The 27,915-nt window shown below is 39.9% G+C and overlaps 1 protein-coding gene and 1 long non-coding RNA gene across 3 annotated transcripts in view; one reads left to right on the top strand and one right to left on the bottom strand.

Moving 5' to 3' along the window:
- tfap2b (transcription factor AP-2 beta) lies at positions 1 to 22,853 on the top strand. 2 transcript variants are annotated; one of them, XM_017455768.3, is made up of 7 exons: positions 1 to 150; positions 2,787 to 3,254; positions 4,667 to 4,727; positions 9,358 to 9,577; positions 11,881 to 11,999; positions 12,800 to 12,941; positions 19,823 to 22,853. In XM_017455768.3, exons 1-7 carry the CDS (start codon positions 103 to 105, stop codon positions 20,115 to 20,117), a joined length of 1,353 nt encoding a protein of 450 aa, XP_017311257.1. In that variant the 5' UTR covers positions 1 to 102; the 3' UTR covers positions 20,118 to 22,853. The 2 variants fall into 2 exon arrangements, with proteins under 2 accessions (XP_017311257.1, XP_017311265.1); XM_017455776.2 differs by lacking the exon at positions 1 to 150 and adding an exon at positions 1,661 to 2,187.
- LOC128629401 (uncharacterized) overlaps positions 12,958 to 27,915 on the bottom strand; it is a 78,949-nt gene continuing 63,991 nt past the window's right edge. Inside the window, exon 5 of the long non-coding RNA XR_008393757.1 lies at positions 12,958 to 13,525. This is a non-coding gene — a long non-coding RNA (uncharacterized LOC128629401). The remainder of the gene's footprint in view (positions 13,526 to 27,915) is intronic.

Here is a 27,915-nt window from a genome sequence, read left to right on the forward strand (position 1 = left end):
GAGAGAGAGAGAGAGAGAGAGTGAGAGAGAGAGAGAGAGAGAGAGATGAGACCGGAGCTCTGCACGTGAATCCACTCGCCGTGCGGGGAGCAGCGCGTGAACATGCTGTGGAAGCTCGTGGAAAATGTCAAGTATGAAGACATTTATGAGGTAACGTGCACCGGAGAGCGCGCGCCGACACGCCGCCGTTTCCTTTCTCATCTTTATATCACTTTAATCATTAATATCATTTCACATTTCTTACAACTGCAATATAAACTATATATATATATATATATATATATAATCATTTAAATTTAGCAAAACATTTTGTGAGGTTTTTTTCTCTGTTCTTTTTTAACAGTTATTTCAGATTTATTCGAAGTTACTTTGTTTTGTTTTGGGTTTTTTTGTTTGTTTGTTTTTTTTTCCTCTCGTGCGCATTTTTATATTATTACCACCAACATTAAAAATAAATGTTTACCAGATTTTACTGAGTATTTTATATTAGTCTCCGTTGTTATGTTTTGTTAATTCATGCAGTTAGTAGTTAGTATCTGGTATATTTTATTTATTATTCATTCATTTATTTATTTATTTATTTATTTGTTTATTTTAGAAATCTCGATAGTAGTTGGAAGCTAGATTATATTTTTAAATGGATTAATAGTTAGAGGTTAGCCGATACATGATCTTTTAAATGAATGTAGACAGCTGTTAGTATCTGGATTGCAAGGTTTTGTTCATTTTAAGAGATATTAGTTGGTAGCTAGATTATTTCTTATTGAATTAATGAATTAATAGTTAGTAGTTAGTAGTAAGATTATATTTTAATTGCTTAATGCTGTTAGAAGTTAGCAGCAAGATCATTTTCTTCATTAATGATGATGTAGACGCAGTTAGTAGGATGATTATTATTTTTATTAATGGATGTACTTAGTAGTTGGATTACTGTTTTGTTAATCAGTGTAATTAGTAGTTAGTAGCTGGGGTGGTCCCCCCCTTCCCCCCCCATTATTGTAGTTATTAGATTGACGAAAGAAACCAAACAAGAACTAGAACAAACAAACAAAACAGTTAAAAATTAAGAAAGGGGATGGGAGTATTGTCTTTTCTTCTTTCTTATTTATTTATTTATTTATTTAAATGTTGTACATCTCAGTGTGGGACAGGGTGACAGGGTGCAGCGCGTGAGAGGTGTCTAGATGGTCGGGGGGTTTTCCCCCTTTCTTTTTCTTTCTTATTAAAAGGAAAAAAAGTCACACATGGCATTTCTCTCACACTCACCGTCACGCGGCCGGGGTAATTAAACACCACGACCCCGGCGCGTGAAATCGACCATAATGATAGGAACAGTGGGGTGAGGTGATGGGGTTATGAGGTTATGGGGGGGGGGGGGGGGGGGGTATTAGTGAAGGATGGGGTAGAGAAAAATGTCCTCTTGCTTTCAGCTGCTACAGGATCGTAGATGCTTTATGATGGGACCGTGTGTGTGTGTGTGTGTGTGTGTGTGTGTGTGAGAGAGAGATTCAGAGAGAGAGAGAGAGAGAGAGAGAGAGAGAGAGAGCATCAGTGTATCAGTGTCTGCGCGCGTGGTTTCCCCTGTATTGACTATTTGTCGCGTGCGCGCGCACCGATTACACCCCCCCCCCTTCCCTCCCCCGGCCGCCCCTTTCCTAAAAACTCCACCTACCACTCGTGCACGGGATTCTCCTTCCACCGAATGAACGTCACGTCACGCCACGCCACGCAGGAGGCAGCGCGAGCGCAGGACGGCGCCTTCACGCTCCGCTTCTCCCGCGCTGTTCTTTTTTTTTTTCTTCTCCGGCTCTTATTAAAGAGTCATGAATAACGATTATTCCGGGGGCAGGAGCTCAGCGACGGCATGCACACGCACACACACATACACACACACGCTCACTCACACTCACACACACACTCCCGAGCCCAAAAACACCGGATGAGGAAGAAGGATAAGTAAGGCTCGTGGAGCTCGAGGCGCGGTACCGAGTCGGAGAGTCGGACAGCGCGCTGAAAACACAAACGGATCTCCTCGCGCGCTTTTCTATCAGCGTATCCGATCTTCCCCCGAAGTCGGGTCGGTGTGTGTGCACGTGTGTGTGTATATGTGTGTATGTGGTGTGTGTATGTGTGTGTGTGGGAATAGATTGTAAACTCCAGATGTTAGTGCACACTTACTCAGCCACGGTAAGTCCCTCCGCTTTTCTTTTCTTTTCTTTTCTCTTCTTCTTTTCTCTCTTTTTTTTTCGTTTTTTTTTGCGTAAATGAAATGCAATTAATTCCGTGCTCCAACTTTTCACCTGCGTTTAATATGTTTGTTTGTTTTGCTGAAGGCTCTGTTGGAAACCTTGACACTTTTCGGGGTTTTTTGGTTCGTTTTTGTGCAAGAAAGCTTTTACACACAAATGTTTTTTTTTTTAAAAAATAAATAAATAAATAAACAAATAAACCATTTGGTGCTTGGACCCCTAATATCAAAATGTCTCTACTTAGAAGAACCAGGTTTTTTGGTTCCCTAAAGTACTGTTCTGTGCAGCAAACATAAACAGTTAGGGTGGGAAGAGATTCACGACTTCAATTTAAAAGTTTTTTTTTTAAATAAACTTTTCTAGAACCTTCATTTTGAAGTGTGTAGATAAACTTGTGTATTTTGTTCCATGATAATAATAATAATAATAATAATAATAATAATAATAATAATAATAATTTGGATATATTTGCTTAGCACTAATATTTGTCTTTGAATATATATATTTAATCATGTTTCCGGTGTGTGTTGTTTGAAGGACCGCCATGACGGCGTACCGGGCCACAGCTCGAGACTCTCCCAGCTCGGCTCGGTGTCTCAGGCTCCGTACTCCAGCGCGCCGCCGCTCTCGCACGCGCCCTCCTCGGACTTCCAGCCGCCGTACTTCCCGCCGCCGTACCAACCGCTGCCGTACCCGCAGAGCCAGGACCCGTACTCGCACGTGAACGACCCGTACGCGCTGAACGCGCTGCACCAGCAGCACCAGCAGCACCCGTGGGGCTCGCGCCAGCGGCAGGACGTCGGCGGTGAGAGCGCGTCCCTTCTGCCGCAGCCGAGGGCGTCTCTTCCGCCGCAGCTCTCCGGGCTCGACCCGCGCACCCGGGATTACTCCTCTTCCGTGCGCCGACCGGACGTGCTGCTGCACTCTGCGCCGCACGGGCTCGAGCCCGGGATGGGGGATAGTCTGTCTCTGCACGGTCTCGCGCACGGCATGGACGACACGCACGTGAGTCTCGTTATGCGTCTTAGAGGATAAAGTGTGCTTTTTTGTTTTATTTATTTATTTATTTATTCTGGCCAATCATTTACATATATCGCACACACACACACACACACACACACACACACACACACACACACACACACACACTAACACACACACACTGATTCTCACGCATAATTATCAATTATATTATTATTATGTTCATTGGAACGTCATTAATCCTCATTATTTCCCCATAAAACTGATTATAGCGGGTCGCGCGAAACGAAACATTATAACCCGAAACCATAAACAAATATTTAGGTCGCTGTGATTTATTTGACGCTACTCAGGTTGTGTGTGTGTGTGTGTGTGTGTGTGTGTGTGTGTGTGTGTGTGTGTGTGTGTGTTGTTTAACCCCGGGGCGCATTCGTATTACACACACACACACACACACACACACACACACACACGTTTCCTTGCAATTTGTATCATCACTCTATTCGGTGTAATGATCATAACGCTTTATAACGCTCTATAAACCCCGAAAGGCCCTCAGTGTCAGTGAGCGGGTTGATCAGTGCTCTTTGTTTGATGGCAGAAACGCGCGTGACATTTGTTTCATTTTTCCATGATCCAGATGTTCAATTCAATCACCTGCTCTCGTCATTTCCGGTTCAGACTGATCGATCAGTGTTTGCTCTGAAGTGTCGCCGTTTGGTCGTGTAGCCTATAAGACGCATGAGCGTGACGTTATCCTTTCCTTTCATAACGCAGCACAAAACGGACAGAGCCGCGGCGTCGGTGTGAGATCGAGAGATCGAGAGAGAGAGAGAGAGAGAGAGAGAGACTTCCGGTGCATTGAGCTTTAACGCGTGAATCTGCTGTGCAGTAAGACCTACTGAAACGCACAGATGTTTTGTCAGCATGTTTGGACGCATCACCGCATCCACACGATCCAAGAAGCCAAAACAATTTTCCTTCAAAAACAGCCATAACCCCGAATTTCCGGTGTTGTGTTGAGATTGCGCGCGCCACTTCGTCAATCTGTCTAATCTCGGTGCTGAGCGAGATCTGAGAGTAAACCCGAGCTGAAGCAGCAGTGTGTCAGCGCTCAGGCTGTCTCACTTCTCAGTAATAACTCCACACATGACTCAGGACCCCTGGCTATAGCTTCTAAAATCCTCTAATCAACTCTGACACAACAATAATACGATATTAAAACCGCCTTGTCGTGTTTGGTTCCGTCGTTTCAGGTCCACGAATCTTAAATCAGACGCACATTGTGTTTCCTCCCCGTGCTACACGGATTTCATGTTCTTCCTCATTTCTGCTCAGTTTGGACGCTCTGAGGCTGAAATGGACACTGAAGTAAGCGACAATAAAATAAAGTGAGTGTGTGTGTGTGTGTGTGTGTGTGTGTGTGTGTTTTACAGGCTGTAGAAGACGCCAATCACAGTGGTATGAACATCCTGGATCAATCCGTTATTAAAAAAGGTAAAGTCGGAAATAATAATATAAATAATAATAATAATAATAATAATAATAATAATAATAATAATAATAATAATTCATATTTATGTTACTCTAGCCTACTGCATATGTTTACTCCGTTTGTTTTGTATGTTTGTAATTTGGTGCAGGTTTATATGCTCGACTAATCGCAGTATCCACAAGTTAAAACGCCTGTGTATTATTTCTTGTTAAATTAATGTTCAGTGTCGGATTTTGGAATTTATTTTATTTTTTTTGGAGAAAATCTGCGTGTGGAGCGGATACCAATGTCTTTAGTGGCTTGTTTTTGCGGGGTGGTGGTGGGGGTGGTGGTGTTGGGGTTTGGGGGGTGGGGGTGGGGGCTTTAAACTATCCAGGGGTATTGTGGATTTGCAAATAATCAGAAACACACCTGAGAACAGGTGATATCAGACACTTTACACACCAACTCCACTTTATAATTAGTAGTAGTGTTTGTCATGTTCATTAGTGCGTTACTTGTACAATCAAATTATTATTATTATTATTATTATTATTATTATTATTATTATTATTCATAATACATTAGAATACAAAATGAATTTAAAACGCATTGAAAGCGACTATATTAATACGATTAAATGAAAAAATAAAGTTTATATATAGGCTATATATTACAGTGTTTTAATTATTTTTTTTAGATGTTTTGTATTAACATAAGGGGAAAGTACTGAATATTTTTGAACAGATTAACTAAAATATATTATTATTATTATTATTATTATTATTATTATTATTAGTGTCGCGTTCACTTTCACTGCCAGTCATTCTCTTTCCCCGAGCTCAGCGCGCGCTCCCTGGGCTCGTGTTAATATTTGTCCGGGTGCTCGAGACATTTGGCGGTAATTTAGTTAACCGGAAATGTGGGTTTCTCCCAGAGGAACGGACCTTAAGCGGCCATCGTGATGGATGGAGATTTCCCGATCTCGCGAGCTCGTTTAGAGCTCATTTTCTCTATTATCCACCCCCCCTACACACACACACACACACGCACGCAATATCCCTGCTGAGCTCGTGTCTCCGCGGGCTCGCGCACTCGTCGTTACCGCATTAGCGCGATGTTAAAGAGACGTTCGTTTTGACATTGAGCGCGCGAACTAAATGACCGAGGGCGTCGTTATTAGGGGGAAAACGTGCCCGAGGGCGATTTGCACGTTGGCGCGAGTCAATCAACAGTCGATAATTAGGGGCTGAAATAAAAAAGAAAAAAAAAAGGGTAAGCTCGAGCGCATGTGGTATTTAGCAAAAAGATTACAATTAGGTTAAGGGTTAGGGGTTAAAGGGTTAAAGATCAGGCGCAGGGCGGAAGTGATCACCACATTCGTTGTGGGAAAATTTGATTTAAAAAAATAATAATTATAAAAATGTTTACATAGGCCTAGCTAGCATTAAAAAAAAGTTAATATTAACTTAATTTTAGTGAACTTCCTCAGGACTAAATTCCTAAACAAAGCACAAGGCAAGCTTCCAGTACATTCCCAATCCTCACTCTTACACATTATTTCTTTCTTTATTTTTAAAATCTTCTCTTAATAAATATCTATATATCTATTTATATTTCATTGTTTTCCGTTTAACGGAAAAAAAACCCGCCTCGGGGTTTAGAAATATATCCAGAATGAAAGCATTAAATAATATTTCCTATAAGTGTATCATCGTGGCACGAGCTTAACAGTTCCGTGTTAACAAGCGAGGTCGAAAGTCAAATATATTTTCATTTATAAATAATAATAAATGTATTCATAAAAGGCGCACATCACAAAACAACAACAACAACAACAACAGAACGGAATAAAACCGTCCTCGAACCCTTTCCCCCTCGCTTCTTCTCAGTGCATTGTGTGTTAGGCCTATTAAAAACGGTAGCGCGCGCTCAACACCGCGCCAACTCCCGAGTGCGCGTGCTGGAGCAGATCGGGATCCGTGACCCGGGTCGGTAGATGGCTCGCGCTTCACACCGCCTTTGTGATATTACAGAAGAAGATAGACTTTGTGTCATTCTCTCGGGCGCTTGGCATTGAAATAAATGCTTCTTCTTCTTTATTTTTTTTTTAAACAACAACAATAATAATAAATAAATATGTTATATTTTATAGAAATGTTCTTTTGACTCTAAACGCGACCTTTAAACGCTGCGTGTCCCCGCTGTGGTTGTGCAGATTAGAGTGGGCGTGCAGGCTGGAGTCAAACTCCTAAGTAAGATTTATTTCTGACACGAACCGCTAAGCGTTTGCTTTATTCTTTTATTCAATAACCTGCACCAAAAAAAAAAAAATGCTTTGAGAAATAACCTTAAACGTGTACAAGACGCGTCTCTACCACATGAGGACGCGACGTCTAGGTTCCGGTCAGGGTCACATGTCTTTAACGGGTCTTTTTATAAGCCGGAACTTTGAGAGAACACACTCTCAATGGAAATGTACTAAACCGGAAGACTCCTTGATGAATGGAGGGAAATTTGAACAGCTTTAATTCGGGATAATTAAATCGTCTGTAGAGCTTTCAGGTTAAATGTGCATATTAAAGCTACATAGACAAACGTAGCAGGCCAGAAATGAGGAAAGGTAGCGTTTTAGTACCCTTGGTTCTAGAAGTACTGCAATTTTATTTTATGCACAAAATAATAATAATTTTAAAAAGACTAGATGAAATATTTGGGGCACATGTGAAGGTGTAGGTCCGTTCAGGGTCAATAATAGACACCCATCACGACTCTTCATCATCCTCACTCAGTGCTCACGCTGTAATTACACCATTTCAGCCTTTCTTTACTCGCAACAGTAAGTAGGATGATCTGAAATTGAATTTCCTGAAGTCCTAAAGTGTCCCTCAATCCCAGGTGTCCCATAACACATATCACCTGAATTCACTTACATGGGATATTTTATGGGGAGGCTTTTTTTTCCCCACAAGGTAGCCTATATTTCACAGGATGCCTATTTTAATCCCTGTAAGGCAGTGTCGGCTAAAATCTCCCGCTAAATATATAGACAAGAAGTCAGGATAATAATCATGCTGCTATTAAATAGCAGTTTAAACAGCCTCTAGAGTCAGATCACCATCCGGGAAATGTAAAGTTAGCTTGTGTGATTAAAAAAATACGATAAGACATGATTGACATTCGTCGGCTATTTTTGCAATAAAGCTGTAAGTAAGAACGTTATTGGAACTGTAGGCGACGTTAACGTAACATGATGAAGGATAACATAATGTAATGTTACATAACACAACATAATGTACTTTAAGCTAGCACAACATAAGAAAACAACTTAACGTAACATAGCATAACACAACATAGCCTATAACATTACAGTGTAGTGTAACGTAACATAGTGTAATGTAACGCGTTCACGTAGCACAACGTAACAAAACAACATAACATAGCATAACACAACGTAACAAAACAACGTAACATATTGTAATGTAACAAAACATAACAATACACCATGACATGTAACGTAATGTGATGTAACGTGACATAATGTAAGAAAACAACATAACGATGTAACATGATGTAATGTAGGACGGTGTGACGTAACACAACGTAACAAAACATAACATAGCATAGCATAACAACATAACAATGTTATGTAACATAATGCAACGCAACGCTACAGAACACGTCACGGCACAATGAAATGTGCCGTAACCTCACAACATAACACGACATAATGTAACATTATGCTACATGACGTAACACAACACAGTGTAAAATAGCATAACATGACGTAACACAGCGTAACACAACGCAGCACATCACATAACTTCAGATAACTTACATTAGTCATAGTAATACATTAGTTATATATATTTTATTTAAAAAAAGCATACAAAAACCTGTTTGATGATCATTTACTGAACGTCAACAACAATCATTTTTGATTGATTTTTTTAAAATAGCTGTTAAAAAATGACCTTTTTATGTCATTTAAATAAATAATATTAAAAAGTAACACTGAAAAAATGTCAAAATAACAAAGGAAAGGATAATAGTTTAAAATTTGAACATCAAATCAGCAGTTTGTAATGATTTAAATAATAATATTCACAATTTACTAAAAAGTCTATTGTCACAATTGATCACGATACCGATATATCATCACATCGCCCGGCCCTACCCGCCTCAGAATGGATTTATTTCCTGAACATTATCAGTGCGTGTACAATAACATTTTCTATTTCTATGTGTATTTATTGTCTCTCTATCAGAGCTGTAGAGAGTTTATATTCCTGAAGTGATTTATAAGCGACTTGTTTCCGACTTCTTGAAGTTTGGATTAAAAGGACAATAAATAAATGAAAACTTAATAAATATAAAGTGCGTGTAAATAAAATAAAATGAAAATAAATAAATATATATATCACGGAGCCCTTGGCTATGCTACACTGACCCCTTATGTATAAAATGACCATGAATGATTTTTAATGAAGTTTAAAATAAATAAATCAATAAAATCTTTGTCGTTATTTAATTCATTGTTATTGTAGTGTCTGTCGGAAGTAAGAATTTGATTATTAGAATAAAGTTCTTGCATTTTAAATGGAGGTTCGTGGGGTTTTTTTTCCCCTCCTCCCTGTTCCCTCCATCCCGCAGTCCCGATGCCGCACAAGAGCGTCACGTCTCTGATGATGAGTAAAGACGGGCTGATCGGCGGCGTCACCGTCAACGTGAACGAGGTGTTCTGCTCGGTACCGGGCCGCCTGTCTCTGCTCAGCTCCACCTCCAAGTACAAGGTGACGGTGGGAGAAGTGCAGCGGAGACTCTCACCGCCCGAGTGCCTCAACGCCTCCCTGCTCGGCGGGGTACTGCGCAGGTGCGTCACTTCCGGCTCCCCTTCGAGTGTATATTAAATAACCTTAAAGTGCTTTTACTCTCTACACCATAGCTTCCTAACCCTCAGTATCCCTAAGACCGGAATAGAAATGCAAATCACATTAAATCAACTCAAATGAAATGGTACTAGTACCCTAAATATTTAAAAAAATATATATATATAGTATTTAGAGTTAATCTGAAAGACTAAAACTTATTAAAGTTAAAAGAGCTCAGCTGATAAAATAAAAAAGAGGAAAGTTTGGGAACCTTTTCTCTACTTCTGTACACTTTTATAGGCTACCAGTACTATTGGTACTGAACCGTTTAGTACCTTTCCGTCTCACTGAGGTGGTACCCTTATGTGTCTTTTGTAGCACCTGGGAATGTGAATATAATGCACCTTTAAAAAAACAACAACAACATGCTTTTAGATTAAATGTATACACTAGCCTACATACGTGCATGTTTGTAAGCTTGTAAGAATTTAGTGCTAAAGGTACCTCATCTGTCACACCTTTCAGTACCTTTATTTCTCTGATCCGAGAGTGAAACTGTTCATGAAGTGCATTATGGGTAATGCAGTACACGACGCGTTATAATAGGCTATTTCTAGATTATTCTTAACTGTGTTGTTTGATGTGGCTACAAAATGGCGGACAGGGCGACTGATCCGGAAATCAAAATAAAATGGTAGGCTCGAACAGAATGTGTATTATTTTTTATATCCTATTAAAAGTAAAGGAGGCAAAAAGTTTTTTGACCCAGCAAAGTCTCAGCAGGGGGAAGCACATCCTCTTCTGCGTTGTTATTATTATTATTATTATTATTATTATTATTATTATTATTATTATTACAGATCAGATATTTGTTCTGGTTTGCGTTTCTAGTTTAGAAGCTATAATAAAAGCAATAAATAAATAAATAGATAAAATGCAAAAATAGAAAATAAATGATGGAGGTATGGTATGTTGTGTGGGTGATAAAAACAAGTAAATAAATAAATAAAGAAATAGTTGAATTGTGTATTGAGCTGTGCGGTATGCTATAAGAATTCTGAATACACTCAAGAAGGAAAAAAAAAGTAAAATGACTTTTTTCAGCAGTTTGCGTTTGGTTTTGTTTGTTTGTTTGTTTGTTTGTTTGTTTGTTTAAAGTGGTTGGTTCAAACGATTAAATATTGCGCAAATGGAACATGTCTCATAACATAAATCAAACCTTCTCTCATTAGTTCCAAGTACATTTTTACTGACTGACTCACTTTTCTATCCAAGAGCATTTTGCATTTGGAAGCGTCCGAGTTTTATTTTATTTTATTTTATTTTTATTGCAAACCATTCATCATCGTTACTGCTAAACAGCCACGAGCTCTCCAGTGGGATCAAACACGTGCGCCGGTCTTTATAAACACTGTCCCGACTAAACCCATGATGACATGAACAGAACAGTGATATAAAGACACGAGTACAGTGCATTGTGTCGAGTTCCCTAGAAATACAGTAGCAGATTAATGTTAAACGTAGCAGTAGAATACTTTTTCTTCCGTAGAGATTACTCCCGAGTACACGTCCTATACAACTTTTTTATTTATTTACTTATTTATTTATTTATTTATTTTTAAACACAGTCCTAGCTCCAGTAACCAGACCGAACTGATCGGACGCGCGGCTTCCGTGTCCTGTTTGATATATATATATATATATATATATATATATATATATATATATATATATATATATATATATTTAATGATGATTAGGAATGAATAGACTACACAACCCGGTAATTCCTTTCACCGTCCAGTTCAACGTGTTTTATTTTGCATGGCGCTTTGAACAGTCGACTTCGTCACGAAGAAGCTTAACAGAAATCTATAGATCCCGGATATACGTTTTAATCATATAAATTTGTTCCTATATATATGAAAAAAAACTCCATGAGGCGGCATGAGGAAGAAACCTTGAGACTCAAAAGGGAACCCATCCTCACACCGGAAACTGCGATTATATATCATTTCCTTCTTTAACTGTAGCCTATACTATATATAGTCAATAAGTGCACTTGTGTAAACAGGAACTTATGAGCAACTTGTGAATATGAGCATCAGAGATATTTCTGAATTCTTTACAGTGGAAGGAGACTTCCATCAGTAATAATAATAATAATAATAATAATAATAATAATAATAATAATAATAATAATAATGATCCAGGGGCTAAAACTGGACCAGATGTGCTCTGGAATTTTTTTTCTTCTCTTAATAATAAAAATAAATAAATAAATAAATACTTTCCTTGTTTTCAGAGCGAAATCGAAAAACGGCGGCCGCTCTCTGAGAGAGAAGCTGGAAAAAATCGGGCTGAATTTGCCAGCAGGAAGACGCAAAGCTGCCAACGTCACTTTGCTGACGTCACTGGTGGAAGGTAAACTCGATCTCCTTATTTACCTTTTTTCTTTTCTTTTCTTTTCTTTTTGTCGGGACCTTTATTTTACTCTAAGATTATATCTGTTTATAAAGGCTAATGATATATCTAGGCTAGAGATCTGTTTACAGTTATAAATGTGATGTAGCTCCACACCGCTGAACAGAGCCAACGTGAGAAGGTTTACAGTAAAGCATTGCACAAACCCGAAAACAAAACACATTTGTATTATGCTGTAATTTCGCTTTGACCTTATCTGAGAGTCCAAACGTTATGACTGCGTATCATAACATCTTCCAATTTATCTTTTCCAAAAAACGTGAGAAAAATCACTTAGAGAGGATTTGACCTAAGGCTAGTAAACTCCTTAATCTCTCTTACGTAATGAGAAACACACTGAAGATCTGGTTTTGATTTCCTGCTGTCTGTTTGGACTCTTGGGATCTAAAAAAAAAAAAAAATTAAAAAAAAAAGAAAGAAAGCAAAAAAAAAGCAGGGTGAGATGATTAAATAAAGAAATTAGTATACTAATACAACAACAAATGGATAATAAATTTAAAATAAATAAATAAATAAATAAATAAATAAAATATAGGACTAGGGTGGATGAATAATTCTATGTCAGGGTGTCCAGATGTTTTTGTTTTTCCTTTTCTTAAAAAAAAAAAAAAAAAAAGCGTTGTAATTTTTTATTTATTTATTTGTTAGTCGTCTCTAATTAATTTTTTTGTTAAATTAATTTTTTTAAACATCTAACAAACCGTCCAGGCCATGTGTATAATTTGGTTTTCCCTCGCCAGGGGAAGCTGTTCATTTAGCACGAGACTTTGGCTACATCTGTGAAACAGAGTTCCCCACCAAGGCCGTGTCCGAGTACCTCAACCGCCAGCACACGGACCCCAACGAGATCCACGCGCGGAAAAACATGCTGCTCGCAACAAAGTACGTGCCCATTTTTTTATTTTTATTTATTTTTATTTTTTAATTTTTTTTTTTTTTTTTTTTTTAGATTTTTGCTAATTCTTTACAAAAAAGAAATTCCAGTAATTAGCATCCCGGTGCAGCAGGGTGAGGGAATGTAGCAAACTCCGTGAGTAAATGTTGTTCTATGTGGTCTATCCGTCATAAAATAAAATCAAAAATTCTGCTTATATGGTTACACGCTTAACCGAGTGGGTTTTCTTTTTTCTTTTCTTTTTTTTTTTTTTTTGACACGTTAAGCTGGTTTCTAATGAGGCAGAAACCTGTTCCCTTTATCCGTCTCAGGCCGGCATGCGCTGGAGAAACTCATTATATTTAAAGTGAAATGTTTCAAGCCTGAAAGTGCCAGCTTTTCCCCTTGAAGTTTCGCCCTAGGGTCATTTTTAACCCCCCCTTCATCCCTCTCTCTCTCTCTCTCTCTCCCCGTTTCACGGTCTGTCTGTCTGTCAAAAGTCAGTCATCCACCTCCTCCTCCTCCTCCTCCTCCTCCTCTTCCACCACCTCCTCCTCCTCCCGTCCTGCACACGCCTCAGGGGCCACACGTTCTGTCGTTCAGAAATGAAGAGAGAGAAAGAGATGATGATGATGGTGATGGCGAGTGGACAACAATGCGGCTGTTGTTGTTGGAAATCGAATGTGGGTCAAAAAAAAAAAAAGAAAAAGAAAAAAAGAAGTGACAAGCCTGGATGATGTGCATGATGCCACATAATGGTGTTTTTGCACTGATCTGTCAACGATGACCTTTTTTATAGAGTAAGAACATTTTCACAGTATATATATATATATATATATATATATATATATATATATATATATATATATATATATATATATATTTATATATTTGTTTCTTCAGCTTGATATTTCTTATGGGGGGAAAAAAGCAGGAAACTCCAGCTTCATGAGTTCCATTATCATGGTAATAATAATAATAATAATAATAAAGCTTTATCTACATTCAACACAGTTACTTCCTCATCATCATCATCATCATCTGTCACTTCCTTCCGATGACGGACGTCATAAATCTCCCGCTTCAAACCCTGCAGGTTAATGATTTGATTTTTCCCAACAAACTCTCCCTGAGATGGGGTTCTCCCTGATGGGTTTCTCTTGCTGATCGATGACGAGAGCGATCTTTAAATTGTTAGCAGAAGACGGCGAGGTCAAAATGACGAAAGGTCGCGGAGATCCGGGCGTCTTTAGAAGAGGCTGAATAACGTTAGCATTAGTTTCTCTCACGTTTTCCTCGAAGCTCGAGGCTATGGAGCGGGAGGAATGCTCAGCACGATGGCGTGTTCCTTCACATGCACAGAGTTTGTTGGCGGACAAATTTGGTTGGACAAATCCAAGCAGGCTACAATTCTACTAGTCAGAACACTGAGAACAGGCTGAAACGCTCACAAGCTTGATGAGAAGTGAAGAGTACATAGCACTAGTATATAGAGCTACTGTGGATTTCCTTCATGGCCTGGTGTTGTTTGCTTTTGTTGTGAATCGGTTTAGTCTTGCTTGCATCGCCTCAAATCTGAAACTTCACACGGTTATATTTTCCACAAAAAAACCCCCCCAAGTAACCCAAAATAAAACCACCGCTTTGCTTAATAAGAGTTGGACGATAGCCACTTCTCCAACTTTCAAACATGACCGAACCTTACAGTTTGCTCTTTTTCTTCTCGTTTCTCTTAATCAATACGTTATTTCTTTCTTTCTAAATGTTGAACGTGAAGTTTTTTTTCATCATGTTGGTGCATTATTATTATTATTATTATTATTATTATTATTATTATTATTTACTTACAATTTACTTATTGAATTCACAACAAGTCTGACGAGCTTATGATTTGGAGAAGACCGCATCAGTAAAAACGTTTTTTTGTTGCTGTTGTTTTGACATTTCATCCTCATAAACGAGAAAATCAAACCAAAATGGTTGTCTGATTAAAGTGGCACTAAGTCGTGCCAAGTCTGATCAGGTTGTGATTGGATTTTAGGTCGTGTTAGGTCAGTCTAGATGGTGGTGTGTGATTGGTTAAGTATACTCACGTTGTGTTGAGGCTTACGATGACAAAATGTTTTTTTTAAAATGTTATTTTTTTTAAACTGTTCATGTATCGTGATGATAATTTTTGTCAAATTGCCCGCTCCTTAAATGTATTTACTTTCAGTTCACTTATTGAAGTGACTTTGAGAGACGTATCTGCCGATCTTATGATTTGGAGAAGACTGCATTCCCGTCTTCAGCTGACAGGAAACACGTTTTGTCACGTTTCTCAACGTCAGATTGCGTCAGGACGAAGGAAACACGTTTGTCATATGGTTGATGTCATACGGCGCTGTTGATTATCACGGCTTTCAGGGTGGTGGTGTGTGATTTAAATATAAGGTGTTTCTGGCGTTTCTCTCGGTAACGGCGTAGTCAGAGAGAAACTCTACGTCCGATGTGTGCTAACCGTGTGATTAAACACTTTTAGACCCCACTCCGCAGGTCGGGTCCCGTCAGGTTTCTCGGGTCTGCATGTCATTATTCACAGGAATTTGCATGAACCGACTCGCACGGAAAGTTACACATTTAACGAGGGTACTTTCTGACAACGTCCTTCCTTCTTAAGAAAACTTCTGCTCTTCTTCTCCGAGTCGAAACGTTAGAACTTCACGTTAGCGGCCGTGTTTTTAAACTCGGAGAAACCTCGGTCAGTTGTTATACGGCGAAACGCGCTTAGTCATCCTGCGTTGTTTTAGCACAAGATAAGCCTTAGGGTTTGCGAATGTAAAGTAGGATAAAAGGTTAAGAACTGCACTGGTAGTAAGAGAAAAAGAAGACAGGTGCTGATGAAACCGTTTTATCACCTCGTTTGAAACCCGCGTTTTAAAACCAACGTTTCAGCAGACCAAGATTGTGTTACGTGGTTCTTAGAGATTAGGTTCTTAAAGAACCACGAGATTTCTTTATTCGCTTCGCAGACAGAGATCTCACTAATACAAAATCTATCGGGTAAGCCATCTGATTTTGTGTAGGCATTGTTCCTTTTGGATCTTATAGCCTTCTCCTTGGGCCCCATGGGATGTTTTTAAAAAAGAAATCCTGTGCAAACATGTAATTGCTATTACGACTCTTGTGTATGAATGCTCTCCCATCCGTAATGACTTTTAAAAAAAAAGCCAATCTCAAGTGGTTCAATAGAGTGAAATTGGCCGTGGAGTTTGAGGAACATTCTCTCTCTCTCTCTCTCTCTCTCTCACAATCTCTCTCGCTCACTCACTCTCGCTTAGCGATATTAGCCAATCATGTGTGTCTGTGAGCTCATGTATGTGGAAGAGGGCAGACAGCGTTTTCCCCCCAGTGTGTTATTTAGCATAAGTTTCACGTGTCTTGGATGAAGCGCATGTTATCCTTCAGCTTCACCCTCTCGCCGATAGCCGTCACATGCTCGGAGAAGCAATCCAAAAACAAGCCTCCTACGTTTGACTTTAAGGATCACTGTTGTACATTTGAGAGTGTGTTTTCATTGTTTGCATCTTGTTCTTGTGGATTTTTTTCCCCCTTAATTTGGTCTTGGCCAGTTCACACTCACCACCACACCTCAGAGGAGGGTGAAGACTAACACACGCTTCCTCCGTGACGCATGAAGCCAGCCAACCTGCTGCTCACAGGGCAGCGTAACACACTCTGAGTGAAGTGCCGTCTTCCCTCTTCTGCGTACATGAACTCACAGACAGTTATGATTGGATAGCGTTGCTCTGATTGACAGGGGAGAGAAAGTATGCCCCTCCCACCCAGACCGTTGTGGATGACTGTGGCATCGTCTGGATTTGAACTCATGACCTCCAGATGATAGGGCGAATGCTTTTCTGTTTGTTACAAAGTGTAATTACGGGTCAGACATTCGTCACTGGAGTGAAACCGCTTCAGGGTCATCTAGTATACCGTAGACAAGAAGACTGGACGACGTAGTTTACCTTTAACCCTGTTTTAACGACCTTAAGAACCATGGAATTTCAGATATTAAATGAAGCAGTGATTAAAAGCACTACTTCATTACATGCTAGATAGGATGTCCGAGCTGGTTCATACCCAAGAGCTGACTTTCGGATCCGCGAAAACGACTGAAAACGCTGTATTAGCCACGCCAGGCCAGTAGGTGGCGATGTCATTTTGTAAAGAAACACTACGCCTGCGCACATAAGCATTCCCGTCAACGTGTCCACCATATTGATCCAGGCAAGACTGACCTTTATACAAATATGAGTAAACGGGGGTGCTGTGGGGTTTTCTGGGTAAAAAGCACAATGACATTTATTTCTCAAACGATTTCGACGGTTTATGATCTACGTGGAGTACAAAAAAAAAAGTTCTGTCTCCAGTTACTTATAATCTCGAGAGTTAAGACTTGGAAAATTATTCATCGCTATAAGGAATTGTGAAAACTCACGCTTGTCAACATCGATGCGGCTTATTTTTTCCTGGTTGATCAATGCTGAGACGTCTCTAATGTAATATAATGAAATATAATGAAATATAATGAAATGTGCATGAAGTTTTTTTCTCATTGTGGAAATGGATTTTTCCGTCTTTAACTCCATCTTTTAGCTTTTCTTGTGCTCCGGGTCAGAATTCTGTTAACAACGCTCGTTCATTTTAAGTACTGAGAAACATAGAAATAGTGCGAATAGTGAGACGCTGGCAGTCCGTCTGCTTTCTGTATTTTATTAGCAATAGAAGGATCCAGATTTACTCAAAACAGACTATTAGAAAGATGATGATAAGGTTCTGAAGACCCTTCGTCGGAGCTGATGTGGGCTAATAATGTGGCGTACGTAACAAACGCGTCTCCGCTGGTCGTCGTGGTGATGTGCTAAGTCTACATTTTACCGGAGAAGCGTCAATGGACTCAAAATCTTGAGAAGCACAAACAGAGTCCTGTAGTTCTGAATGTTCTGACTCTGATTCTGACTCATACTCTGTGACTCTGACTCACACTCTGACACTGATTCTCATTTTATTATGACTCTGACTGTGAGTCTGACTTTGATCCCAACTCATACTCTGACCGTGATTCTGATTTTGACCCTGTTTCTGACTCTGAGTCTGACTGTTTCTGACTCTAATTCTGATTCTGACTCCAACACTGACTCTAACTCTTATACTTACTCTGATTCCGACTCCAACACTGACAAACTTTGATTCTGACTCCAACACTGACTAACTTTGATTCTGACTCCAACCCTGACTCTAACTCTGATTCTGACTCCAACACTGATTCTGACTCCAACACTGACTCTAACTCTGATTCTGATTCCAACTCTGACTCCAACACTGACTAACTTTGCTTCTGACTCCAACACTGACTCTAACTCTGATTCTGACTCCAACACTGACTCTAACTCTGATTCTGAGTCCAACACTGACTAACTTTGATTCTGACTCCAACACTGACTCTAACTCTGATTATGACTCCAACACTGACTCTAACTCAGATTCTGACTCCAACACTCACTAATTTTGATTCTGACTCCAACACTGACTCTAACTCTGATTCTGACTCCAACACTGATTCTGACTCCAACACTGACTCTAACTCTGATTCTGACTCCAACACTGACTCTAACTCTGATTCTGACTCCAACACTGACTCTAACTCAGATTCTGACTCCAACACTGATTCTGACTCCAACACTCACTAATTTTGATTCTGACTCCAACACTGACTCTAACTCTGATTCTGACTCCAACACTGATTCTGACTCCAACACTGACTCTAACACTAATTCTGACTCCAACACTGACTCCAACACTGATTCTGACTCCAACACTGACTCTAACTCTGATTCTGACTCCAACACTGACTCCAACACTGATTCTGACTCCAACACTGACTCTAACTCTGATTTTGACTCCAACACTGACTCTAACACTAATTCTGACTCCAACACTGACTAACTTTGATTCTGACTCCGACACTGACTCTAACTCTGATTCTGACTCCAACACTGACTCTAACTCTGATTTTGACTCCAACACTGACTCTAACACTAATTCTGACTCCAACACTGATTCTGACTCCAACACTGACTAACACTGATTCTGACTCCGACACTGACTCTAACTCTGATTCTGACTCCGACACTGACTCTAATACTAACTCTGATTCTGATAAAGTTACCTGCTTTGATTGGATTATATTAGTTCAATTCATTTCAATTATTTGTTCATTCTGTCATTAATATTTTACTATACATTTACACATAACCAGGCATTTCAGACTCCAGGGTGAATAAATGTCGATGTAAATGTTTGGCCACACGCTTCAATAAAGTCCTCATCCATCCCAGACCAAAACGATAATTATTTGATCGCTCAACTGACTAAAATGACACTTTAAATTAAATTTAAAAAATAACTTTCTCGTTCACCAGCAGAGCAAAGAAGGCAGCAGATATGCTAATACCGATGCTAATATCGACAGTGTGTGTGGGTTGTTCGTGTGAAAGGGGTGTGCGGTGTGAATTTAAACCCTGCTTATAAATCTCCGCGGACCGGATAAAAGTAGTTCGAGGATGGGGATTAAATGTATCCGGTTATCTCTGCTTCAGTAAAAATCTGATACCCCACGGTGAAGGAGGCGTGGCCTCTGTGCCTGTCAATCGAAATCAAGGAGGCGTGGCTTCTCACTCCACAGTGCTAGCAACTTTTTTAACCGATGTGTTCGCACATTGTCATGCGTTCGAACAAGTCTAAAACAGATAATAGATCACGTTCCGAGATATTTAACGCTATGAAATGTTGCGTTTGATGACCGTTAAACCCTTTTTCTCCCTCTGTGTGTCTCTCCTGCACTCAGGCAGTTGTGTAAGGAGTTCACAGACCTCTTGGCGCAGGACCGCACTCCGCTCGGGAACTCTCGTCCGACGCCCATCCTGGAGCCGGGCATCCAGAGCTGTCTGTCTCACTTCAGCTTCATCACGCACGGCTTCGGCTCGCCGGCCATCTGCGCCGCGCTCACCGCGCTGCAGAACTACCTGACCGAGGCGCTCAAGGGCCTCGACAAGATGTTCATCAACAACCAGACCTCCAACCGGCACACTCCGGCCGACGGCTCGAAAGGAGGAGAGAAAGACGAGAAACACAGGAAATGAGGCACAATGTCGGGAAAGGAGGAGAAGAAGAGGCTCTAAGAGCACCGCTTATCAGATGTGTCCAGAGATTCTTTGTACTCGAGATTTATGATGTTCTGTTTTACGTTCTTGTGAGGGGGAGGAGGGGGGAGGGGAGGGTCAGGGGACGGCACGTCGACTAGGAGGAAAAGAAAGAAGGTGAAGAAGTGGAGGAAAGCTGTAAGGAACTTGACACCGCTGAGGCACTTGTGCGACGCTGTCATTATTCATACGAGCCTGGCGACATTTTATCATAAAGACATTAACGATGAACACCACACACACACACACACACACACACACACACACACACAGCGTGCTATCTCATTGAGATAATGCCCATCGCTCTGCTGTCCAGCCTTTAACCAGAGACTCTCGAGAAACAGGAAAAGAAATGAACACTCAGTGAAATTAACACCAGAACCCCGTCTAACTACCCAGACTGTGTAATAGCTCTCGATGTTGCTGTATGAAGGCATGACTTGAGTGTTTATTTTGACCTACTCCAGAGTGTTTAAAACAACTGTAATTAAATCTTCTTAGCTCTAAATACGAGGAAACGGCACCACTTTCCGATTCAGCTCAGAAATCCTGAGCGTTACGTGGGTGTTTATTTGAACCACTGGATATTCATTATATCTATAATCTGGGTCGAGCTCGGGACTCTGAAACCCTCGCTAACTCGAACATCATCTCACACAGGACTTCATTGCTAATCTAATCTAAACAACCAGCAGCGTCATGCATGGCTAGGGGATCGCCGTCGCGTTTTACATAGCCTGCACGCTCATCGGCCTTCGAGTAAAAGCAGAATCCTCTATGCAATGAAGGAAAGAGATTTAAGCGGAGTGGTTAAGAGTTAAAAGGTTTCCGCTCCAGAAACAGCGGCGGCTTTCTTGGGATTTGAGCATCACGACTTACTGCCTTTTCGGGGGAGGGGGTTTTTGTTTTGTTTCGTTTTTTTTAAACAAAAGGTGCTCGTTATGAATTAACGCAATTTTGACGCACAGAAAACAAACAAACAAACAAACAAAAACATGTACAGACACCCTTATATACACCGCAAGTACTGAATCAGTGTTGGATCGGCGTCCACGTGGACGAAACGCAGGTGTGTATTCGACACCGCTCTCCAGGCTGTGTATAGGAATAAATATAGCTATACAGTGGGATCCAAAAGTTTTACATATTTGAAAAAGAAAAAAGATTTCACTATCTTGCATATTCAGTATTGACCGCGTTAACTCCTTCGTACAAAAGGTCAGATTTTCCTCTAATCTAATGCTGCACTCGACAACTTTTCATATTTCCGACGCCCCCTCGACTGGTCTCCTGGACTCCGAGTTCAGCGAGTGACGTCAAATCAACATCAGCAGCACTTTTTTTTTTTATCTTTCAGTGGGTTTTGCTGCATATTCAATCCAGATACAGACGCATTCGCTTGTTAAATCTATAACGCTGACTGTTTTGAGGAGGTAGCTAAATATACGCTAGTTAGCTAGATTCTTGCTAACAAAAGAAGACACTGGAGGCATCCATGGGGTTTTTTTTTCCTCCCTACTTTGGAAATTCCCAAAATTCCCACTTCTGAGTCGGACTGAATGAACGCAGTATCACGCAGTCTTTCGTTCAGACGACCATCGGGTTTTACAGAAACTTTTACGGAGTCCATGCTAGCTCGAGCGTCGCTAAAATCGACCAAAAAAGCAAGACTTAGCCATTCAAAAGATTTCACTTTTCACTGATGCTGAAAGGTCTCGGTATGTTGCATTAGAAAAGAACGCAAACCAGAAGCAGACTTTTGGACCTCACTGTATTCACCCAGTCTCATCATGTACATATCCAAAATGAGAAACTGCAGTGGCAGAACATGGAAAGGGGTCTCGTTGGAAATCCTGTACTCGGCGTCTCTTCGATCTGAGACACTCTGAGAACTTCTCCCCCAACACGCACGGACAGAGAGAAGTTCGAAGAAGTGATTCTTCATTTCAAATGATTCCATCAGACACCCAAACCTCCCTCAGAGCTCCAGGATTTTCTGCGCAGTTCCATCACTAGTCCTGATTTACATCTTTGCACATTATTGACGCATACATGACACAAAAAAAAAGAAAAGAAAAAAAAAAAAAGAATCCTGTTCTGTTGTTGTTGTTGTTTCACGTTTTCATCCAAGTTAAATTGGCACGCATCATGACTCGGATCATTCATATCCTTACGCACGAGATGTTTAAGACGGAATTCTGAGCAACAATGCTGAAAGATTTTATCTAGAGATGTTATTGAAGATGTACATTGAGCTCTCCTTCTCTCCTCTCTCTTTCCTTCTTTCTTTCCTTTCTGCCTGAAACCTCGCGATGTTGTCGAACAGCGGCTCTGTCAGACCGGAAGTCTCTTCTAATTTATGTATGTATGTATATATATTTAATTTATGCCTAATTTATGGAGGAATGGAGGTTTTTGTACATAGGAGCAGCTGGCTCGTCTGTCTGTGACTGTGTCCCTGTGCGTGGGTGAACGCTTGGTTTATAGATAGCATCTAGTATTTTATATTTTTATTTCCTTTCCACCCCCCCACCCCCCTTGTTTTTGTTTGTTTGTTTGTTTGTTTGTTTTTTGTTCCATAGGCAACTCGTTATATGGTGAAGGGTAGATGGTTCTTTGTCCAGTGATTTTCATTTATATACCGAAATAAGGAATAAATCACGTGTTTTATTGTAATTGTCGGCTGTTGCAAAATGCTGGTGGTTTTGATTCGCATGACATTATTACATTTCACGCAAATTATCAATCAACACGATTTGCTTTAGTTTAGTCTCCAGAGCATCATGTCATTAATTCAGCATGGAGGATGGAGAATTTCTATAATTGGATATTCAGGATTTCAGTGAGGGGGGGGGGGGGGGGGGGGGGGGTGCGTGAAACATACAAACTAACATTCCTGACCTGAACTTAAATGCTAATAACCCGTGGGGAGGGGGGGAGGGGGGGGGGTTAAATTATTGATTTAAATGTTAAGTATTTTGTAAAATAAATGAATGAATGAATGAATAAATAAATAAATAAATAAATAAGAAAGTGCTCTGCAAAAGTTCCGATCGATGGAGAAAATTAAATATTGATTATCCTATAAAGATTCATTCATATTATTTGACTATAATTATCTGCCGTGACGTTAAAATGACTTAAAAAACAAACAAACCAAAAAAACAACAACAAGTCATTTGAGATATCATGCTTAATGTTTAGTCTAATCGAAAATCCATTGCGTCATGCTGATGATCATCAGATAATATTCCTGCTTTTGTTTCTAACAGGGTTTGTTCATTTTAGTCACAGTGTTGGCTTCACTTTATATATATATTTTTTCTTTTTAAAAAAGAAAGAAAAACACAACACTTCACAGAGTCTTCCGGTGTGACCAAATATGGCTATTTCCATGTGAATGAATACGGTTTAAAAAAAAAAAGAAAAAAAAAAAAAAAAGAATTTAAACCCAATGAGTTATTTAAAGGAGAAACATCGGAACTTTGATGTGAAGGTTGTTTGGGGGGGGGGGGGGGGGGGGGTTTGTTTGTGTTTTTTTTTTTTTTTTGGTCAGAAATAAAGCACCTAAACTGTACCATCATGTAGGAATGCTTCGTAGGCTACTTTTAGTGTCCAATCATGTACTTTTGAATCAAATATAGCCTACACACTAAAGATACAAAACATAACAGTGCCGACAGTAGCCTATCAGCGACACGGGAAAGGTTCAGCTTGGTACCTTTCATTCACAGTCTGGATTATATTAATTATACAGAATTAAGGAATGAAAAGAGCAGCTGAAGTGATGTTTAACACCCAAAACATACTTTCTTTTGGGCTGTGGCTAAGAGGACTTAATGATAGAAAATCATAAATCATAAAGCTCTACTCGCTCAAAAAATAAAAGGTACCAAACTGTACCCTCATCTTCCTGGTCTCTAGTGTGGTACTAACAAGAGTAGCTTTTAAATGAACGCTGAGTGGTCCTGAAGGTCCATGATGAAGCTCACAGTAGCTATTTGTAAAGGGGAAAGAAACACCACTTAACACTGAAAACATGGAACAATGAGAAGTACCGTTTGGTAGAGCGCTCGTGAAGTGGGACAGATCCATTAAAAACACTTTATTTAAATAATAATAATAAAAAAGCAATTGATAGTTTATTCAGTAAAAGGTAGGCTGCACTAACCCGGAGACATCTAAACGGATTATTTTTGATTAAAGCATAACACGCTTTCAGAAATGAAAGGTACCAAGCGGTACTTTTTCCTTGTAGAGGAGGTGATGCATCTTTGGTACCTTTGGTGTGCAACTGAGAAGGAACCTTTAACTAGCGTAGAATAAAATGTCTAAATATGGACCTTAAATCGTCCCGTGTAAGAATATGTAGCCTGCTAAAACTGAACCCTTAATGCTACCACAGCAACCAGATAAAGGAAAAGTTTGGTACTATTTTTTTTAGAGAGAGTGAGAGGTGCTGAAGCTGTTTATGAACACCATCACACAACAATTTGGATTTACGCCGCAGATGATTTGTTTACAGCGCTTTCTGTTTGACGGTTGTCATGGAGACTACACTTTTTAGCACGCGATCCGTGACCTAACAGCGCGAGCCCCTGTCTTTCATTTGAGCCCCAACCGGTGTCCCCCCGCCCCGCGCGCGCGCGCGCCCATCACCGAGCCGCGAGCGCAATGAAGGCTATAGAGCGATACAGAGCCGCTCCGCGCTGTGTGCATGGATATGAATGCGGGAAAGTGCGCGAGCGAGCGACCGAGAAAGAAAGAAAGAGAGAGAGAGAGAGAGGGGGGGGGGAGTTCAGGGGGCGCGTGGCCCGCGGGTTTCTTCGCGCGACTCCTCAAGCGGAAAGTATTGCGACCCAGGTGCGGCACCCGCGTGTCCGCGAGCGACGTGAAGCTCTCACGAGACGCCGAGATTTCTCTTCAAGCAACAACAAAAAAGAAAAGGGAAAGAAAAAGGCGGAGAGCCTCGCGCTCATCTCATATACACTCTATACGCGCGTGCAGCCGACACCACCACCACCACCACAACCTCCTCTCTCTCTCTCTCTCTCTCTCTCTCTCTCTCTCTCTCTCTGCACGTATAACCATGTCTAAATTACTTTCTTTTATTATTATTAAATCTGTTCAAACATACACACATTATACACACAAAACTAAATTAAATACCTTCATGTGTGTGTGTATATATATATATATATATATATATATATATATATATATATATATATATATATACACATACACACACACACACACACACACAACAGAGGTTCACAAAGTCTGATCTAACACAGGCCTAAATCCATTATTATTATTATTATTATTATTATTATTATTATTATTATTATTATTATTGCCCATTAGAATAAAATGTTATAATATATAACTATTATTATAATTAAATCACACTTTAATATTTGTAAGGAAGCAAAATAAACAAACAAATAAATAAATAAACACAGCAAGCTCAATTATCCAATAATAAATAAATAGATAGATAGACAGATAGATAGATAGATAGATAGATAGACAGATAGATAGATAGATAGATAGATAGATAGATAGATAGATAGATAGATAGATCACTTATAGACAAAGTTCTGGCTCATCTTATTTTATTCCCTGAAACCAAAATAAATAAATAAGTCATACACTTTCAGAAAAAAGAGTACTAAGCAGAACCTTCCCCTGTCTCCGGGGTGGTACTCTTATCTTACTCTATCATCCTGGACTTTTAAACTTTAAACTGTAATCGTTTAGAGTTCACCTTTAAAGGTACTACATGCTCCAGGTAAAATGTACACTTAATGGTTCCACCCCAGTGACAAGGACCAGTGCAGTTTAGTAACAGTGTGTAGCCTTTAGTCTGTTCCGGCACAGGTCTAACTCCATTAATTACCAACTACAACACACCTCAAAAAATATGTTTCAAATAATAATAATCGACGCATCTCGGGCCCTCGGAGATAAAGGTACCAAAGTGTCGCAGGGATGGTATAGCTACTATTAAAGGTACCTTATACCTGGGCAGGAGCACGTGGCGGAGCTTTAATTAGCTTTTGGACTAAAGCATTTGAGAGGTCACAAGGTCAAATTACACAGTGTGTCTCAGATGATTTTTAAAGGTGCATTATATCTAGGTTTGAAGTTAAAGTCTCAGTGCTAAAGTTACAAAAGACGCGTCCGGAATGGTACCACCGCAGCGCCAGGGAATAGTACCGGGTAGTACCTTTAATTTAGTGTGGATTTAAACCCGAGGCGTGTTCTTTATGTCTCATTACACTACACCTTCACATCTGGTTTGTGTTTGCTGATTTTTATTTTCAAATGGGAGAAGAGAGTATAATAACAGGCTAATGATAATACTAATAATAATAATAATAATAATAATAATAATAATAATAACAATAATAATAATAATAATAATAATAATAATAAGAAGAAGAAGAAGAAGAAGAAGAAGAGGAAGATTGACAGTGTGAGTAATATGGCCTCATCGTTAATAACTGTTCACGAGATGACTGCGCTCTGAAATCGTTCAGCTCTGTGCTCGCGCTGTCACACACCCGCCCCGGTAAACGGTTATCCGGCCTCGCAGACGGCCACGCGCCACGGCCCAGCGTAATTCCAGCCTGAGGCGCGTGCCCGCAGGGTGTGCGTATGCGTGCGTGCTGTGTGCGGGCTCGAGGCCTTTGCCCCCCCCCCCCCCCCCCCCCCCCCCCCCCCCTTCCCCCCGCTTCAAAACCCGATCAACCCGCATATTTCATTATTCATTAATTTACCGTTTTAACACAAAATCCCGTCTCGTTATCGGGATAACGCTCGCGCGCGCGGTTCCAGCAGCGGTCCGGTTTGTGTCAGGCGTGGAAAATTGGTGATTTTTTTTTTTTCACCCTTGCTGTATTTTTTCTTTTCTTTTTTTTTACATTTTTTATATATATATATATTAGTATTATTACATTCAACATCCTGAAACAGCTCGACATAGTCCGTCATGAATAATAATAAGCAGCGCGCGAGTTGTGTCTGAGCCCGAGAGCGTGACATCGCCCGCGGAAACGCGCGAGGATTTCTAATAGCGGGCCAGCTCGCGCGCTATTCAGCACAAGAAAAAAGAAAGAAAAAAAAGAAAGAAAAGAAAAAAAGATGGGGAAACAAAAGGAGATTATAACACCATAATGATAGGAAGTGTGTGAGATGAGACACGAGCCATATACATGCAACACTAGACAAACATTATATCATATCTCATAAGATATTACATTTATATCTTATTAAATTTAGATTTCAGCGCAGTTAGGCTATAAAGGATTTTTGAAATTATATATATATAAATAAAGTCTGTAGGAGGTGAAACCTGGATATAGCTATATATGGGATAATACCCTATATATAAATATATAGCCTAGGTTATAATCACTTCACGTGCACGTCTATTACTCCAATATATTATAACCAACACACGTGACTGATTTCTAGCACGTTATGATAAATGTAAACGATTTCAGAAACTTAATTTTTTTTTTAATCACCGCTTGTTTATAGTCTATAGTCATGACTTTCTGACCAAGAAAATGTTTAAATTAATGAATTATGTTTTCATATCTTATTCGGGAAAATGGGGTCATTTCATTCTTTCGGATTGAGCAAGCAATATCCCTGATCTCTAATAGGGTGCCATTACTTTAATCCACTGGCAAGACAAGTCGCTTTTTTTCAAAATGGCGTCCGACGG

The sequence above is a fragment of the Ictalurus punctatus genome, chromosome 2 (genome assembly GCF_001660625.3).
Source record: "Ictalurus punctatus breed USDA103 chromosome 2, Coco_2.0, whole genome shotgun sequence".
Classification (NCBI taxonomy): domain Eukaryota; kingdom Metazoa; phylum Chordata; class Actinopteri; order Siluriformes; family Ictaluridae; genus Ictalurus; species Ictalurus punctatus.